The sequence below is a fragment of the Leptonotus elevatus genome, chromosome 10 (assembly GCF_054856555.1).
Source record: "Leptonotus elevatus isolate MCC_2025b chromosome 10, RoL_Lele_1.0, whole genome shotgun sequence".
NCBI lineage: Eukaryota > Metazoa > Chordata > Actinopteri > Syngnathiformes > Syngnathidae > Leptonotus > Leptonotus elevatus.
In genome coordinates, this window is record NC_141248.1 from 10,113,689 (window position 1) to 10,133,764 (window position 20,076).

At 37.1% G+C, this 20,076-nt stretch overlaps 1 protein-coding gene across 1 annotated transcript; it reads left to right on the forward strand.

Annotated features, from left to right (window-relative positions):
• Positions 1–583: 583 nt before the first annotated feature.
• On the forward strand, positions 584–19,321 carry sypl2a (synaptophysin-like 2a). The gene is made up of 7 exons (XM_086087942.1): positions 584–651; positions 745–811; positions 1,036–1,110; positions 10,847–10,968; positions 14,409–14,607; positions 15,803–15,973; positions 16,716–19,321. Exons 2-7 carry the CDS (start codon positions 797–799, stop codon positions 16,839–16,841), a joined length of 708 nt encoding a protein of 235 aa, XP_085944068.1. The 5' UTR covers positions 584–651; positions 745–796; the 3' UTR covers positions 16,842–19,321.
• The last annotated feature ends 755 nt before the right edge of the window (positions 19,322–20,076 follow it).

The following is a 20,076-nucleotide window of genomic DNA, read 5'->3' on the forward strand; positions in this document are numbered from 1 at the left end:
AAACAATTATTGCTAGTTAGACATTATATCAATAACTTAATGAAGAAAATGTAATGTTCTTTCAAATTTCGCCTTGTAAAATTACGGGTTTGAGGCCTACGTACAAATTTCTAGCCACCCTTACATCAAATGTAATGGCTAAAACAATAAACCAACACCCACCATATATCATAAAATAGACAGAACTGTCAAATATAATACATAGAAACAGCGAGAATTACCAGTTTCTTGATTAAAAATGGTTTGAGATTGAAGTACAGTACTGCAATGCAATCCTTAGCTGCCGCGTTCGGCCACTGGCAAAATGGCGGCTATGGTGCCCGTGTTTTGCTTTTCTTTTTTTCTTCTTTTTTTTCTTTTTTGTGTTGTAACTTTACTCAAGGACTTCATACCGGAAAAGGTATTACTGAGAGCCAACATTTTTATTATTCTTAATGCATTATTACATTTACAAAATAAATACAATCACATAGTGCCAATCATATAGTGCCACTTTTCTGTATGAGACACAATAAATATTGAACGTGTGTGTGTATACACGAGCGTATATTTTATTCTGAAAGGTCTTGACCGGATGCAACGTGTGTTCCAGTAGTGTGGATTCAGTCTGTCAATACTGCTTCAGCTTACTATCAACTGGCACCCGTACCCGTACGTCTCTTTCGCTGCAGTGTCATATAAATACTTTGTTGAATGCAATTGTTTGAATTCAGTCTCGGTAACTTTATTTTTTCTGTTCTATAGAACTGACAAGTAGAGGATACTCCTACAAACCTTCTATCTGTTGCCTGTTTCGATGGACTCTATTCAGGTACGTGAGTTTGCTGTGGTACTACAAGTTTGTCAGCTGTCAAAAGGTAGCATGTTGTAGCTAGAAAATGTTGGCTAAGAAGGGCAGGGCCAGTTAGCTTCAACGTGTCACGCAGGTAAGTGGTTTTATTTCAATGCGGTATAAGAGCTATTTCGCCCGATTTGTTGCGTAAATAATAAGTGTTTATTTTCTCGTCATTTTGCTAATATGTCAAATGTCAACAGACTACGGTGTCTGGCTTTTCTCTGGACCTGGGACCATTGAAGGAGCCAATTGGATTTATTCGTGTGCTAGAATGGGTACGTAAACCTAGCCGAACTGCTTAAAATGTCATGCAAATGTTGAAACTGAAAATACTTTGACCGTTGATGTGAAAAAGTATCGACTGGCTTTAACATTTCAACAACTTATTTGTCTGCGATATGCAACCCATGATACCTCAATATCACACAGGAGAAAATATTGGACTTTCTTGATTTATGCAATTTGCAAGAGCACAAACAGTTATGGGGCCACTGACTTATGAAGGTTTGTGTTTTCTTTGTATTTATTCATTAAGGTTTAAAGCAGTTATGTTACAGTTAGACCTCGCAGGAAAAACACTGCATGGCCAATTTTTTTTCTCGATTTCAAGCTGTGAATATATCGCTGTGCTATATTTGCACTTTGTTTACATTCCAATTGGGGGGAAAAGGGTGGCATAAATATTGTGTGTAATAAAAATGCTGTTATTCTGAAGCACCAATCACAAACATTGTCCAGAAATTATTACCAATATCCTCAAAAATATCATTGCCGCTAATTTCTTTGAAATATCCATCCATCCATTTTCTCAACCGCTTGTCCTCACAAGGGTCGCGGGAAGCGCTGGAGCCTATCCCAGCTGACTTCGGGCAGTAAGCGGGGTACACTGGCAGCCACGCTTCATTCAGTCTGCCCCAGGGCAGCTGTGGTTACTTATGTAAAAGACAAGGGGGGATTTTCAACTGACGTTGCCTTTGCAGGACTCGGCTCGTTTCCTGCTTGACGAGTAGATAGCTTTCCATGCTCAAATCAAAATGATTATGCTAACAAATTACCTCATCGCTTTTCATCCTTCACACAGCCACTACATACGGAAATGTATTTCAATCCAACTCCAGGCTCCCGGGAGATGTGGGTTTCACGACGCCATGCGCTGGTCCTTATGGGAAATGTGGTGTTCATTCAAGGCAAAACACTACCACTTTGTGTCCATTTGGTGCCGCCGTCCGTAATCATCGAAAACTGAAACTTGCATTGTGATGCTTTAAAAAGTTGTGGTTGTATTACATTTGTGCAGCATTCTCTGGTAGTTAGTTTATTATCCATCCATTCATTATCTGAACCGCTCATCCTCATGAAGGTCGCGGGTACCGGTATCCCAGTTGTTTTCGGGCAGTAGGTGAAGTACACCCTGAACTGGTTGCCAGCCAATCATAGGACACACACAGACAAACAACCATTAACTTTCACAATCACACCTAGGGACAATTAAGAGAGTTTATTAGTGTGGTTTAATATTAATTAGGCATGTTTTGGCCACTGCGGTGGTTATCACTCACACAAGTCAGTCATACCAGCAATTATTTTTCAACATCGTTGTCAAAAAGCTTTACTTTTCAGCCGAGCACAGCATTGTGAACTACATAGACCATGATACTTTGTGCCGTAGATAGAGCCAATGGGATTACATAACAATAAAATGACTGGCTGAGCCTATTTCGTCCTTACTGCTGTTATTATGTATAAACACACAATGTTTTTTCAAATTATAAAAAAAAAAGTAGTATAGTTTTACAATATTGTGACTTTTTATGTTGTAGTATGAGTTTTATTTATATCACCAACCTGCCCACAGTATCGTCATCATTACCATATCATGCGGTTCATATTGTGATAATTATTTATCGTGATATTTGGATATCGTCACATACCTACCCAAAATCATATTCAATCTCTAATTAAGGACACTAATAAACCGCTAGTTAATTACGCTGTCATTGTATGACGTCACAAGTCTCCTGCATTGGTGGCTGTCTTCAAGCAGCAAGTGGCAAAATAGGCAAAAATGAACCTGCACACTTAACTTTTGATGCTAAAAGCTTGACACAGTTGCAGTTCCTAACAATTTTTTGAAAAAGGCTTTCTCAAATGGCCTGTTTTAGCAAGCAAAAGTGCTAATGTGGTTCTGACCTCACTGCGTCCAATAGCAGAGTAATCTCACCTAGATGATAAAATGTAGTTTGCTGTATATAAATTTTAAGAATAAATGTTTTTCATAAAAAAAAAACAGAAAAAACAAATATTTATTGTACATTGTTTATCATCAAGTGAAATGATGAAATCTTATTTGCACCTGTAGTAACACTGCTGCAGACATGCCTCAGTTTCACAAGCACAAATTTGGTGCAAGTATTGCGACAAGCATTGACTCAGTAGAGGAGATGTAGACCTAATATTAATACCCCAGTCACAACAGATCATGTAAAATTAAAAGCTCAGGTATGCTTTGCTTCTTTCCTCCTTCTTTTTTTTTTTTTTTTAAATAATGATGTGAACGCATGTTAGTAGTTGTAATTAATTCTCCATATTTAAAGAAGAGGGTGTGCCGTAAATGGCATAATTGCACTTAAAGTTGTGTTCAGGTTTTTTTATTTTTTTATTTTTTTATTTTTTGCTGGCTGATCCAAAAAATTATCCGATCCATGACTCAGAACTTTATGTTCCTAGTGAGTTTCGTGATCAGTTGCACCCCTATATATTACTCCTGTTTTTGTTGTTGTTTTCTTTTAGCTTTTTTATTCGATAATGATATGAAACATTGGGTTATTGTGAAACTTTTTGTTTTTGATTTCCAAGAATGATTCGGATCAGATCACGGATTTCAGTCATGGATCGGATGTTTTTCGGATCAGCAAAAAAATAAAATAAATAGAACTTGGTCTTCATTTATTTTATAAAATGCTTTTGCCCATTAAAAAAAAAAAAAGAGGAAGAAGACAAAAAAAAGAACTACAAATGTTTCTAGTAGTAGTATCGTTGGCCGAAAATTATTGGCAATTATTTACCAATTTGACGTCATACAGATAAACCAGATAATAAAGAAATCCGCCGATAATATCTGTTGTGGTTGTGGCTCGAGTTGTGCCCAACTCCTCAACCCCACCCCTCTCCTATGGTGTCTCGTATTTGTGATGTCATAATGCGTGATGCATCATGGCGACATGGCAGTTGCCAGTGTGGGCTTTCTTTACTGTGTCCCCCCCAAAATGTTACCCTCGCAGTTTTTTGTTGCATTTTTAAAACATGACTGTTTTGTTTTGACAAACTCAAAATGAGTTACTGGTTGTCTTTGAAGCAGCGATATCAATAACATTCAGCTTCATGGTGCTTTATACAATTTATTTGTACCTGTTAGACTTATAGTAGGACTCAAAAGCATATTTGTATTCAAGTTAATTTTGCAAACAATTATTGGCTTACTTATCGGTTATCGACATCGGCACTTTCTAAATTATTGGTTTATCAGTATTGGTTGAAAATAGTGTTTTAGTGCACCCCTAGTTTGCAGCTTCCATGGCATGTCTGAATGACGGGTTCGAAAAAAATCCTGTATCATTAAATTGAGGACTCAGTTCACCCCTAGTTTCTCCCATACATGTGACTTGCGTGATCCACATCGGTTTTTAACTTATTCTGCTGCTATTATGAATGTAGACTGATCATGTTGCCTTTGTGTGAATGTTTGTTTGTTTCACCAACCAATTCGCGGATCGTGTTTAATCCAAACCGTGAGGCCTTATCCGTACGGAGGATCCGTTGCACCACTAATATGTACATGCACTTTACTTTTTGAGTGGTATACACAACTTAAATGTTTTTTTTTTTACTTTTATACTTAATATGCACAAATAAGTTGCGTGACCATTTTTATTTTCAGATGTTTTCTTGCTTAAAACAAATGTGACGGCATGGCAGGGTAAAACAATTCAATATTGTGGATTTGTGGATTCTTACTTTTTAATGAATATGGAATCATTTAAATCGCTATCGAATCTAATTGCAACCTGAAGATACTCGAATTGAATTATAACTATGAGCAGCCCTAGATTACATTAGAGACCCCACAAATGTCGAGGTATGTGTGTTATGATAGAATATGATATTAAGCATGTTTGACTTTTAATGTTAAAGAATGGATGAATGATCTTTGAATGACGCATTGTGCATTACCTCTCCTCATTCATCCACGTTGAAAGTTGTATTATTTCTAACATATTGTATATTAGAATGGTTAATTTCTGCAGATACTTGACTGAAAGTTAAAATGTTACTCAAAAGCACGGCCTGTGTTCAGTTTTATGATGGTGACAGTTTGGACTGTGGTCCAAATTGTTAACAAATGATGTTTGACTTTTCAGGTTCTGTTGTATTTCAGAGTAACTGCTCTATACAAAAGAGGTTTTGTGCATTTACTTTTATTCTTTTTCATTCATTTTTGCTATTTTTAATGTCTGTGTGGTCATAACTGGAAGGATAGTATTAAAATGAATTATTCGCTCAGCCCAATTTTAGCACCACATAGCATGGTTGACTGACTACAACACTACCCATCACTTGTAGTTTGAGATGTGCCCAATAATACTCTCTTAGCTATTTTCCTTGTAAAGGCTGCAGACCAAAGATAACAAGGCTTTTACTGTTTTGGCTACAGACTGGGATGCTTTCTGTATATGGGGGGTCCTCAGTTTACAATGAAGTTACATTCCTAGGGCGGCGATGTAACCCGAGTTTGTATGCAAATGTCGAAACGCGTCGTAGTTTATCACTAACACATTTGTAAAGTCATAATTACGTAAAACATTTGTATAGAAAACAAGCTACAAATAAACAGTAACTGAGCATGCCCTTCTTTTGCTGTGTGCCGTCTGCTGACGTAGCTTTACGCTGATGTGCAAACAAATTCATTGGGTGCCTTTTTTTAACCTCTAAATGTCAGAACTGCAGCCGCCCAGAATGCAAATCATAAAGTGTTATCCGACTATCACAGAACATTCTCCTTGAAGTAAAAACGGGCCTTACTAATGGACATATACTAAAAAAAAAATTACTTTTTTAATTGTGTCTTTTTGTTTGTGTCTGTGCTGTAACCGTGTGACAATCTAATATTCTATGTATGCTGTTTACCATTCGTATTAAATAACTTTGTAAATGCCACTACCAGCCTGATTAAGATCAAATGTTGTACCCTCACTTCCTTGTTTTGTTGGTTTTGTTCATTTTGCTCCCTATCTCTATTTCCACTTCCTCCATCTGACTGACGGGCATTGAGCTGTACTTTTACTTAATTGATATTAAATGACAGACCTATATGCCTCTTACTTTTAACATGGCCAGTAAGTGCAATTTTGGATTTTGCAGGGTGGGAGTATGGCTGGCTATTTTTGCTATCATGACATACTGGGTAAAAAAAGGTTGTGAGGAATGCTTGCTGCTTGCTTGTCTGACTGTGGAAGGCAGGGTGAGACACTGGACTCTCTTATGGAATCCCTTCCCTGGCTACTAGGTTTATTTGGGGTTCTGTTAGTCTGGCTAGGGTGGGTCAAACAAGGCTGAGATGAAAGATGAGAAATCATTTGCAGTTCCAGAGATACCTGAAAGTTGAAACCCATTCCTGAAAATCCACACTAAGCCGGAAACTCAAATGCTACACTGTTTGACTTTATCTGTGCCTTGCCTCTTGAAGGCAAGCAATGTCTGAAAAGGATGTAGATACGTTACAAATCTGTATGTAGTGTACAAATGACCAAATGACACTTGCTGATCACCTTTATTTTTGAAAACAGTGGAGTTGCCCCCTGCTGTTCATGATGAAGAAAGAATGTGTAAGCATTGACTTTCATCAGTCTTGTTGGTTTTTAGTATTCCACTCAGTGGTGTAGTCCAGGGTATGCGTGGGTATACACGGCGTACTACTCTTATTCTACCTACTCTTCTTTTTCAGTCAGTTTTGCATCTACCCACTTGTAAATCCTGCTTGATGCGCACTATTCACTAATATAGGAGGATGACGAAGGCATGACCCACCCTCCTCTGCCTTCAATTGGCTGGTAGGCGATGCCGTCGTTGATTAGATTGGCTAAATTTACGCATGAAGACTGATGAGCCAATTGTAGGCAGAGTAGGGCGGGTCGTAAACAGGGTGAATAATCTTTTAAATAATGTCCTGAGCGGCGACGGCATTCCGTAGATTTAGCTCAACCGGACGGAGCGCATAGCGCTTATGCACCAGAGTCTACTTGCGCCGCCGGTTACACACTTACCTTCATGATCTAGTTTCATTTTAGTACCTAGGCTGGTAGCTGATTTAAAGTGAGTTGAAACACAAGAATGGAGACATCATGTACTTTCAAGTTTCGGCCTAAAATACCTTGGTTGCCAGCCAATCGCAGATGTTTTGACAACATGTGGTTGTCTATCATTAATTTGTACAAGATAGGGTTGGTTACATTGATCTAAATTTGGTGCAGTTGCCACTCAGTGTTGGCATGAATATGGGAGTGAATGGTTGTTTTTCTCTATGTGCCCTGCGACTGACGGACAAAACAGTCCAGGGTGTAGTCCGCCTGTCACCTGAACTTACTTGAGATATGCTCCAACTCACCTGTGACCCAGAAATGGATAAGCAGGATAGAAAATGAATAGCTGGAACAACAGCTATTTATTGATTATAACTAACTGAGACACCATAAGAGAATGTTTTTTCGAGAAGTCAAGTTGTAGGCTACCTGCTATGGGTGTGGGTAAGCTTTTTGCAAAGTCAGTCCATGTCAAGGGTTGGAGGAAATGAATCCCTTGCTCGCCTTTCTTCCTGCTGGTCTCTGTGCTCTGTCAGCATAGTTGAAGATATGGCCTGTATCCTTTCCCTAACTAAAGGCATTTTGCTGACATGCATTTGTATATTCGTAAAGAGGTCAAACACAAATAAGAGTAGCATAAAGCCATTCAAACATTTAAGGAACAATGTTTAGTACATGTCACAACAATCTCTCATGTGTTTTTATACTTTCGCTATGAAAAAAATAGTGCCTTATTTCTTACAAATAAAAGCGTCTCGGTCACTCAAGTACATTTCCATTCCATAAACAATCATGAAATCAATCACTGATACTGTTGTGATTCTCTCTCCTGACTTACAGTACATGTTGGGTAGCATGGCTTAAGATTCGACTGCTGTCTTTTTATGTACCAGGTGATTGAAGGGTCAGTCCACTTCCTGGACAAAATCAGTTCCAATAGGCTCCAGTTCCCCTCGATCTTGAACAAGACTTCTAAGCAATATAGAAAATGTCTGGATAGTCAAGTTTCCCACAGAGTTGAAAGACAATTTGATAATAATGTATATATTATTATATAACTTTTTAAACATATTTTTCCACAAACAAACAAAAAACTAAAACCGTGTACACGTACGTGTAGGTGCCAGTGTGACATAAGCGACAACAGGAGTAGTCTGTTTTAAAAAGAGGGTACCATTGATGGGACACTGACTTGCTAAGAAGAATTTAAACATAAGAAGGTTGTGACCATTTATTTATTTAAACTTAACATTGGAGATGTTTGTTAATGTACTAAATAATCTATACTGTATTTATACATATTTAAAAAAAATATTATGTTGAATGGGGGGAAAAGATCTTTTTATTTTATTTACCCAAATACTGTACTGCAGTTTTGAAAAATACATTTTAAAGCTGTAATTTTAATACCGTAATACCATGACACAGCAATATTTTTGCTCACTGTTATCATACCGTCAGAATGTAATATCGGCACATGCCTAGTGGCAACTTAGAATGAAAACATAGTCAATAACAAAAAATTTATTCTGCTACATAATTAAATAACAACAAACAGGATGCAACTAAGATGTAAATGCACACATTATAAGTCTCCTTTTATCTCAGTTAATGTTGTTTTCAAAAAGGAGGTAACTGTCAAATATGGCAACAGAGTGTGCTCCCGTCAGTGTTCCAGTTTATTGTAGGGGTCCGGTGATTTGATCTCTATATTGCCACTAAAGTGGCTGAACGCTTGACTTTCCTCTGCTAATGTGGCTCTTGTCTAAAAATAGTGAGTATCACTGCCCTGCAAGAACCAGCACTGGACCTGTATATCGCTGCCCTTGTGGTGATCCCTTCACATCAGAATTTGGCCAATTAAAAAAAAAAAATCAAAAATATGTACTTTTAGTTGGTTCCCACATATGTGTGTAATTTATTTATTTATTTACAAATTATTCACCAATCTTGAGTGTTGAACATCGCTTGCTTTCTGTGATGATGCAATGTCAATGATTGAGCAAACTTAATATGTACTAAATACATCTGGGCTTCCCTGCTAAAGCTGCTGCCCCCGCGACCAGATCCCAGATAAGTGGTAGAAGATGGATGGATGGATGCCTAAATAAAATCTAGTGGCCATAAAAAGTCCCATTCATGATATGTGGTTGTACAAACTCTTTTCACAAGTGCAAATAATTCCAGTATCCTGCAGTGCTTCAAATAACATTCAGGAGTATCTCCCATTTAATGAGTTTCCAGACAAGCTGTGGTGTCTCAGTCTGAAGAATAGGTGGCACGCTGGGTGACGCACAGTACTGGACTTCATTAAGACAGCCGAAGAAAAAAGGCACGAAGGTTGAACTTGAGTGGCTATTGTAGTATCATGTGCTAACTGCAAAGCTGCTAATAAAGTTAATAAATCCAAATACAAGACTAATGGCCGAGAATGCGACACAGCTCATCAAATCAATGTCCGCTACAGGCAAAGACAGCGACCCCCGCCCTATTTAAAACCATTTGCCGCGATTGAACGCTTTTATCTGTCAGGATCGGTGTGCAACGAAGCGAGATGCTATGCTAACCGCCACATGCGTTTCAACTGTCGTATGCAAGGCAATGCATGGTGGTTTTGAGCAGAGGTGGCCGGGTCAATGAATTTTGAGCGTCCGTCATTTGGCAATTGTCAGCAGTCAGGACACCCTTCCATCATCGTCAATCCGTCAATATTTCAACCTGAACGGCTTTGTAATGTCAATCCGTCATTCGTCATTCCCTCAGCCTCATCCGCCATAGATCCGTCATTGACGTTTTTTTTTTCTTTTTAAAGGCTCGCATGGAACTCCATGCGTTAGGCATTACTGACATCTAATTTTAGAAACAGCGCACTACATAACATGCTTCTAAAGTCATGCTTAATGCGTCCCACCGGATATCTACCATTAGTTCTTATCTAACTACTCCCAGCACACCATGTTGTAATAGTAATGACAATTATCTGAACTTTGAGTTGTGTTTTGATATTTTTTAATGAAATCGGAAAACAAGATGTACATGTGCAGGTTACTGGAGGGGAAACTAAAGTAACAACTGATTTGCATTTCCTGTCTATACAGACAATCACAGCGATTGTCACCAACATCAATTTGCATGAAAATCAAAATTACAGAAAAAATATTTTAATCCTCAACACTTGTAATCACTGCTTTTTACTTTAAGTGTGTTCCTGCTTGCACCATGAATGTGTTAGCAAGATTGTGTACAGGTTTTTGACTTGATGCATTTCACTTAATGAAACCAAGACTGTGGACTGACCGCACCCCCCCCCCCCCCCCCCCCGCCCGGCCATGTTCCTTAGTCTGCTGTCATTCCCAACACAACTTGAGAGGCATTTCATGTCTTTTGAGTAAAATTACACGGTGGATTCGCCTTTCTTGTAGCATCTTATTAATCAGAGTATCTCTTGCGCAGTCCCAGGAAAGAAGTGGCAGTAACACATTTTAACATTTAATCAATTGCCACAGCTACCTGTGCCATCTTGTCAAAAAAAGGCCCTATTTAGCTTGGCCATCCAAGTTGAAAAGTTAAACTTGCAAGATTAGTAATGTTTGCTTAATTCAGCTGTCTATGAAAATGAAAATTTCAACTTCTTTTTTTCCTATTTCCCCTTCAGGTATTTACCATTTTTGCCTTTGCCACCACTGGAGGTTACTCTGGGACATCTCACTTCACAGTCAAATGTCCTGCAGAAGAGAACACACAAGATGTAAAGCCTGTGTTTGGGTACCCATTCAGGTAGAAAACTTAACTCAGTAATAGTATTTTTTATTTAGGGACTTACTGCATGTTTTTGTATATATACTGTATGTAAATGTTATTGGGGTGAATTTAGAATCAGCATACACACATACTTTATTATACCTTCATTATCAAATCAAATGTTATGTATTATAGCACTTTTCATACATTAAAACTCATTCACTCCCAGCCATTTTCACTGAAGCAACCCCCTTCTCTCCTTGCTGTTTTACTGGATTTTGACTGATTTTGCAAGGCCAACAAAATATTGTGTTCTGTTGCTATAAAAACATGGAACCTACCGAAAGAAAGATTAGAGTATCTTCTTTCATCAGGAAAAAAACATATTTCTATCTGTTTCCGTTTTGCAGCAATTAGTATTAGAATATCGCTAAGTTTCATCATTATTCACAAAACAGTTTAGAACTGTGGGTAAATGAGCTTGTTTCCAACATGGCCCTGGTTAATCTCTTATACTCTGCTGCCACCTGCTGGCTGTTTTTGTAATTACTACGATTGCTTCACCCATTCTTTGCAGTTCAGAGGCTGCATCGAAGCCTTCTGTATGCTCTCACATTAAAAAATATATATAATTTTTTTTATAGATATGTCTTTGGGACACTTAAAACATATACTTTTTGTGGAGCAAATGAGTTAAAAATGCAACACAAAGTGCTGTACATAGATAAAACAGTCACTAGAGGGGGGGGGGGGCACACACAAGCATATAAGCACATATACACACCTACATGAACACACCCACCCACATGTACATAGACAAACACAATACTTACTGACAGTGTCTAGACCATGGCAAGGTACTGAGGATCCAGATGAGGAAAGGAATCTGTTGTAGCAATCCACACGGAGAGGTGTTATAGTCAGTCCGCGACCACAGAGGATGCCATCACCGAAGCCACCCCGACTCGGGCATAACGGAGTAAGCTCCTCGCACCCCGGTTCAGAGAGTCTGCTGGATGACATCCCCATGGGCGGCCCAATCACACTTCTCAGTGTGGAAGCTCTCATGACACTGGACTTAAGGCTTTTAGAATATTTAAACTCAGAAAGGCTAAAAGTCAACAAGACAAAACAAAATCAAAATAAAGAATAATAGGGGTGAAAATAAAATACAATACGATAAAGAGTAGAAAATTCCGAAATAAGAAACACTGGAATTACTTTTTCATGCAGTAAAAATTGGCTACCTAATTGTATTCAGAATTTCTTTAAATTAAGAAAAAGATGCTGTAATTTAAAGGGTTTATTTATGTTTGAAACATGTAAGTGAGGACCAACATAAATACAGCAGTGTTTCAGTTTTGGGTGTAAAATTGATGATGCGTTGATTCATTTAAGATGTTTACATCTCTTTTTGGGGTTTAAGAAAAATTAAATAAGCAATGTTTATGGTGACATTTAGGAATTATAATGCAAGTGTAGTAGTTATGTGTTGTAATTTTATGTGACTCATGGGACTGTATAAAGATAGGCAATAACAAACCTGGAGCTTCAGCTAATATCTTTTTTGGTTAATTAGATTGTTTTTTAGCACATCAAACAAAGTTGGGAATTAAAGACGTGAGCTATATAACATCAATAAAAAATAACTATTAAAAACACTTTAAAACCCCAGTTAAAACCAACGTGTGCCAAGAGCTTGGAAACTCGGTATTGAAATTCTTAAAGATAGCATATAGCATTGTCGTAACAAGGATTGTGCCCCTATCATAGTTATTAATTACTATAAGTATCCCTCGTATAGACCAACAGTTCCCCCCCCCTTGGACCAGAGAAAGTTTGGTTTACGGAAGCCAATGATTTTAATAACGAGAGAGAGCAGCATAAATAAGGAAGACATAAAAACACTTTTCTATATAAATAAAAATTATATTTAACAAATGAATTAATCAAAATGTCCTTATTCTACTTATTACCTTCAAATGAATGGATTTGCGATTATCTTTTCTTTTTTCAACACTGGTGGGAAATTATTTTGTTTATTACAATGTAACTAATGAGTACTTAATTGAACTTTATCAATTCTAAATTCAATGTTCAACTACTGTTTGAAATGTTCCTTTCTTTCCCTCTGTCTATTCACCATTCACTTTATTTTCACCAAGTACATTCACTAAAACCTTATCTTAATATTTAACTCCCTTGGAATTAACAAAATAGTCAAAAACAATTAACTATCGCAATCTAGACGATGAATTGTTCTTGGTGTGGACTAATAATCTGCTTTTGAGAGTCCATGCATTCTACTCTACAATACACAATTATGTACCCTCAATAGATATTGGCATAAAGGAAAAACAATTGAATCGACCCTGCCATATTGTCCGAACGGCACAAAGCACTCAAGTTCAAATTTGGGTTGGCTCGTCACCACCACTGTACCCCTTTTTCCTCAAGTTTGGGTTCCAGGGTGCCACAGAGTGCAATTCACGCCATAGGAAATAGATTTAAGACAGCGGTGTCCTCAATTAGGCCTAAACAGGCCAAAACCACATAAGCGCCACTGCACTCAATAACGTTGGCTAAACTCAATATCAAATAAATGGTGCTTTCCCTAAGAATGTACATATTATTTACATCAAATCAGATCACTCACTCACCAGAAGAAATGTCATATTCATATTTCTCAGCACAGATAGAAGAGAGATCCTTTTGAATGAAATATATATGTATATACACTATTGTCTTGCGAAGGTACTTTACGTTTTGCCACATTTTAGGCTTCCAACATAAAGATATCAAATCAGATTTTTGTGATACAATTGTGAAGTAAAATTAAATGTATATGATATTTTATTTATTTATTTTTGTTTTTATTTATTTATTTGTTTATTTATTTATTTTACCAATAAGTGAAAAGTAGGGTGTGTAAAATTATTCACCTCCTTTTCTCTCAGTGCAACCAACTTACTCCACAAGTTCCCTGATGATGATGACCTAAATGACTGCCAACGATAAATAGACTCCACCACCACTTTATGACTCAAACATCTTGTAATTAACAGATTAAAACCTTAGCTGTTCTCAATGGCAGTAGTTTTCAGACTGGATTCGGGTTAGAAATTCCCACCCTCTGTCTACTTATGTGACGTCATGTCTCATGTGCGCATTGTGTACGTGAAAACTGGCACGTGGCAGTAGCGGTTCGAAATTCAATTGTCTGCATTGGGCAGCTTTAAAGAAAGTGCCTCCCATTTTGTTGCAAATCAACATTGCACTCAGTCGAGTGCTTTTGTGTAAACGTGCATCTTAAAATATATTTTAATTTATATTTCTATACTTTGTTCTTGCTCTCCTGGACTAAGAAGTAAGCCAGGTGAGGATGTTGTTTGAAGATTATTAGCCTGAATCATGCTCAATCAAGAGTCACTGGGCTGACTGTAAAATATTGTTTTATTTTCTACTACTCCCTGTAGGTTGTCAGCATACCCTTATGCGATACCTTTATGTGATGGCAGTCCAGCAAATCGCACCTTCCTCCAGGGAGACTTTTCCTCCTCTGCAGAATTCTTTGTGTGTGTGGGTGTGTTTGGTTTTCTCTACTGCACGGCTACACTGATTCTCTACTTGGGTTACCAGCATGTTTATCGCCAGACCACCCGTGGCCCCTTCATAGTGAGTACTTTTCCCATATTTATATCCATGATTTCAGAGAGAAGATTAAAAAATATTAAAAATAATTAAAATCAGAGTTGATCTTGTATGAAAGAACTTTGATTTAGCAGGTTGCCCCACACATGCTAAATAAAGCAGGGGGGTGGGGGGGATGGTCAAGGCAGTGTTGTATCTGAATGAGTTCAATGAACATAAGTTCATATTTTGGGCTAACGTGAACTGAATGTAGTGCATTTTTGCTTCGTGAACGTTTCTGTGAACGATCTCATTCTGGGACAAATGAACGGCTTTATATGCAGTTAATTTTTTATCCAGGTTGCCAGGCTTTCTCTTGTTAGAAAATCAGAGTAAAGACACCGCAAACAAGCCTTGATTAGGCGGGAAATGCCATTTTCTGGCAACCCCAATGGCGACGAATGGTCGCAAGGTACATACGTCATCAAAATGTGACGCATGCTTGCCCAATATAACTCACACCTTCGCTTCGCCTACAGATGACATCACGCTACAGGATTAGCTGGAAATTGTCAGTTTACAATTGTTGAATAAAGTTATATGGAAAAAAATGACAGTAAAACATTGGGGAAACAAATATTAAAGATGTCATTGAAATAACAAAATGTATGGACTAAAATTTTAAAAACGTGAATAAACCTTAGAATATAAAAGCAGGATACTTTTAAGATTGAAGAAATAATCAAATAGATAGAAGCGCCTTCGCGCTTGCCGGTGACATCACTAACGAAATGCGCGATTCACCTCGGTTTGGTTTCTTTTTTAGCTGTTCACAATCACAATACATCACAAAAACAGTCTTAATGATAATAGAAACAATTAACAGTCTAAACTGACAGTATTTGTCACATCTCAAGCAATTAATTTGTGTATTTATCATTTATCCAATCTATTTGATTTTATTCAATATATCTTGTTTATATTCTTAGGTTTATTTTTGTTTTTAGTGTGTGGTATGTAGACTTTGTTTTTATTTTACAGCATTATTCGGATACTGTTTACAATCCATTTGTCACCATTGCTCATGTGGCAACCACAGTGGACTTCCTTTTTATTTCCTGTTAAATACAAACGTGCCATCTGTTTGAACTGATGAAATTCCTTACCTTATGGAGAAAAGAGATAGATTGTATACAATGAGATAAGCATGCAATTCATGCTTGTGTTTGCTTTTTACAAGGATCTGGTGGTCACCGCTGCCTTTGCCTTTCTGTGGCTCGTGTCCTCTTCAGCCTGGGGCAAAGGTCTGACTGATGTTAAATGGGCCACAAACCCAGATCACTTGGTGGAGAATTGTACGTATTGCCATGCAGGAGAATTTCCCTCCATGGGACGCCTAAATGCCTCAGTGGTAAGTCAAGATGGGCTCTAAGAGGTTTGTCATTCCTAAATTAAAAAAAAAAAAGAATCCCAGTTTCTTATTAAGGAAATATAACAGGCATATAATGTTAGAGTTGTCTTAAGCCACATTTCGACCAAGAGGTGTAGAAAAGTGAGAGCACACTGATTCTTTGGATACCCTTTGGAACATGTATTTGTTTTACGTTGTATACACTGCCATCTAGTGGTTGAACTGCTGTATTAATAGATGTACCACAATATTATTTTTCCATTCAGAGTTGCATCATTTCATGTATCGATGGGGGGGGAATTGTAGCGGTTTTAAGTTGCTTAGAGTTTAAAGACAGCCATCATTGTGTGAATGGGTTGATTTTGTTGAAACAACTTCAGCGTCTTGAAGGCCGAAAACCACAATATACAGAATAAAACAAAAATGCATCATAGCTCTATTACTAAATCTGCATACCTGTAAGCACAAGAAAAATGTAGACTTATATTCTCTTTATCACCATTTTCCAATGCATCAGCTTTGTGATTTTGGGTTGACACAGCACATACTTTCTTATCTCTGCAAAATATTTTGATATGTCACGTCATCCTTTTTGAATTTATCATGCTCCAGAAATGCATGAATGCTACACATGGAATGATTACCGTAAAGGAGTCATCTTTGGTTTTTAGGAAATATATAAATCACAGAAAATGTATCACTCACTGTCTGATTTCCTATCTATTCTCCTGTCTTTCCTCAGATTTTTGGCTTTTTGAATCTGATCCTTTGGGCAGGTAACTGCTGGTTCATATACAAGGAGACTTCGTTCCACAATGACCCCAGCGCACCTGCCACCATGGAGGATGAAGGGGCCCCTGGGCCTTAAGTCAGAGGCTTGCTCACTGGTTCTTTGAAAAGAAGGCAATCCCCTCGGTTTCAATTAGGAATTTTCATTTTCATATAGTTCACCCTTGAATTAAAAACGGTTATTTTTTTCACTGCAGCTATATTCTAAAACATGTAGGATTTAAATCTGGTAAAACATCAGGCCCACTTGCTTCAAGGCTTGCCTTCCCTTAATATTTTCTTTTAATGAGAAAAATATGCAAACATTTAAATCTAAGGGTGTTTAGTTGGCAACTATTCATTTGTGGTATGAAATGTATTCAAAAAAATGTATGCACCCATTTACACAAGAAAACATGCAGCCTGGATCGTGTTCAGGAATATGTAACATTCAAAAAAAATAGAAGAAATATGGGGGGGGAGCAAATAAACTAACCAGAATAAAAGCCCCCACCCCCCCAACAAAAAAAATATTGTAATAATCACATTATGATACCTGAATCTAAAACTACAACAATTTCATATTTTCTTCTCTAAAGACATCCGGGCAATAGACAGCCATTAATAAAACCTAATGCTATGTTTAAGGAACAACTTTGACAATGTAACCTACTGTGTATAATTTGCATAAAAATACTATGCAGACTCCAAAGATTACTGCCAAAACAGTAGTAATACACTATCCTATGGGTTAAGATGTATTGAGATGTCTCTTTTTCGTTTTTAACCAGGGAACAGTACCAGGCCGGGGCTGTATTTTAAAACTACTGACATAATGCTTCCTTGCCTTTTTCTGAACTGCCTTCGAGGCTTTCGGAGCAGCTAATTGTTAGATAGCGACAGCCATGCTGCTCTTTAGCAAATTGAAAGACAAGTATGAATTACTGAGAGCCACAGGTGCTACTGTTTCCTCATTTTAACCCATTTTTAGTTGCTGTTATTTTTTGTTTTGTTTGTCATTTTTGTCATTGTCACTGTTAACCATTTTACCACAATCTACTGTTGGCCTTCAAGTGAGAGAGTCTATATAACAATATAAGATTTTTTTTTTTTAACCATCATTTGGAAGGCCAGTTTTCAGCTTATGTCAGGATGCTGACTCCATGTTTACACCACAAAGCTTTTGTACAGGACCGCAGTGGAATCATTTCTAACATGCATGTAAGTTTAACATTTTTACATTTGATCTGTTCAACAACATAAGATTTCTTCTTGTTGTGACCTTATTTGGACGCAAGCCATTCATTATTTTTGACACTGCATCGTTTTAAATAGGTTTCTGTTTGCATTTCCATCTTCCCATTGGAAAAAAATATGTACATGTGCAGCTTATCTTTATTTCTGTAATTTGGTGTTTAATGTTGTTTGAGTGAGTAAAATGTGGCATAATATGTTAAGCGTAAGGGATCCTGCTTTTTTCCACATTGACTTCAAGCAAATATTTACCATCTAGTGTGTTAATCGTGCCAAGACAACCACCGCTGAGTGCCTTATAACAGAGGTTTATCAAATAAATTCACGTGTGGGTCTGTCTTACATAGTTTTCATGTATTGGGTAATTTCCAATTTGTTTTACATGCAGAGGGATCTACAAATTATTGTTTAATTGCATTAAATGTCTTGATTAGAAATTATTAAATATCAATGCAACAATCTAATAAGTAAAAAAAAAAAAAAAAAGTCATTTGATATTAATATATTTGCATTATCGCATAGCATTTTTTTGTTAGGTGTGGTTTGATGTGTTGGATTTTTTTATTTTATTTTTTTGACTATACTTGACAATATATTATTCACTATGCTAGTTTTTCTCCCCCCCCCCCCCCCCCCCCTGAATTGAGAATGAAGTAACTGTGGTAATGCATTGTCCTCCCCGTGAAAGCTTCCATGTCATTATATAATTTTCTCAATCTCTAAAAAAATTCTGTCTAAAATGAAACAAAAATTAATAGTTGCTTTTGTAATGAAATAAGCGGTTCACAAAATGGATGGATGAAATTGTACAGCATTTGTACTACAGTTTATAACGAGGTGATTTCTATTTTAGAATAATTTTACCCCTGTTTAAATAATATATATGTCACATTTGCACAGAGGAGTCTGTTAATTCAAGAGTTGAGTAATACACTACTGTTTGATTGATGCGCATGTTTAAGCAAGGTTCCAACAAGATGACTGGGTTTAGCCACTTAAAGGGATTAAGAAGGGCCAAGTTGTGTTCACGTGTAGTAGCCTGTGACTTCTGATCAAGAACACACAACAGTTGGTCCAGTGAAGGAAAATGTTTACTACATTATTACACAGATATCACATAACAAAAACGCCAAACAAACAGCCTTGTTTATTTTAGAAACACTCAAACAAAAATGTGTAAACAAACTACAAGTCCTTGAAAGCCCAATGTTGCTGTGAAGTATAATCATAATGAAAATTGTGTTTCTATGCATGTCTGTTTAATAAGAGACGTAAAAATTATTGTTTCCATGCTTTGCAGAATATTAAAAACAACTGTGCTTACAATTTGGATCTATCTATTTTTTCATACAGTATTTATTTTTAGACCACTGTTTAGAATACCTATTCTTATTTATCTCAGAGACCATTCAGCATCATGAAGTGAGTTTGTGCTGACTCTTTTCAATATCGCGACCTTTTAACCATTTTGAACTGGAATGGAGTATTTTATTATTAATTTGCCATTGTATACCGGAATTTCAGCTGACTCACTGTGATTTCTTGATGAATCAGGCATTAATCAAGCATAACATTCAGCCACTAAAACAGTTTTTTTCCTGTTTGAGACTGCGGCTAATTACTACAATTCGACATCTTTATTAAGAAAGACTAGTGAGTAAATTATTATTATTTTTTAACTACATTTAAAAAGTCATAATACTGTACTTGGATTTTGCCTTCAAATATAATTGTTATATTAAGAGCAGTTATGGCAATAAACCTTAGCTGTATCTTGTAAATAAATACAGTATATAGGTTATTTTGTTAGATAACCTACTTATGACGCAAGCATTGAAAAACAAGGTAAGTGAAAGTAGTACTAGTATATGTATAGGCAACCCTGGTCCCAGAGAGCAGCAGGCCTGCGTGGTTTTAGATGTATCCCGCCTCCAACACAGGTGATTCAAATGATCAGCTCATCAGAAGCCTGTTAACGATCCTCACCTGTGTTTTGAGAAGGGAGACATCTAAAACATGCAGGACTACGGCTCTCTAGGACCATTTGTCACCAGAAGATGCTATTCATTTGGTGTTTAATT

Bases quoted from the DNA above. Each gene is read 5' to 3' on its own strand.
- sypl2a (XM_086087942.1), top strand. The intron at 1,111-10,846 runs GTACGTAAACCT...TTTCCCCTTCAG, and splicing joins TTATTCGTGTGCTAGAATGG to GTATTTACCATTTTTGCCTT. The intron at 10,969-14,408 runs GTAGAAAACTTA...TACTCCCTGTAG, and splicing joins GTGTTTGGGTACCCATTCAG to GTTGTCAGCATACCCTTATG.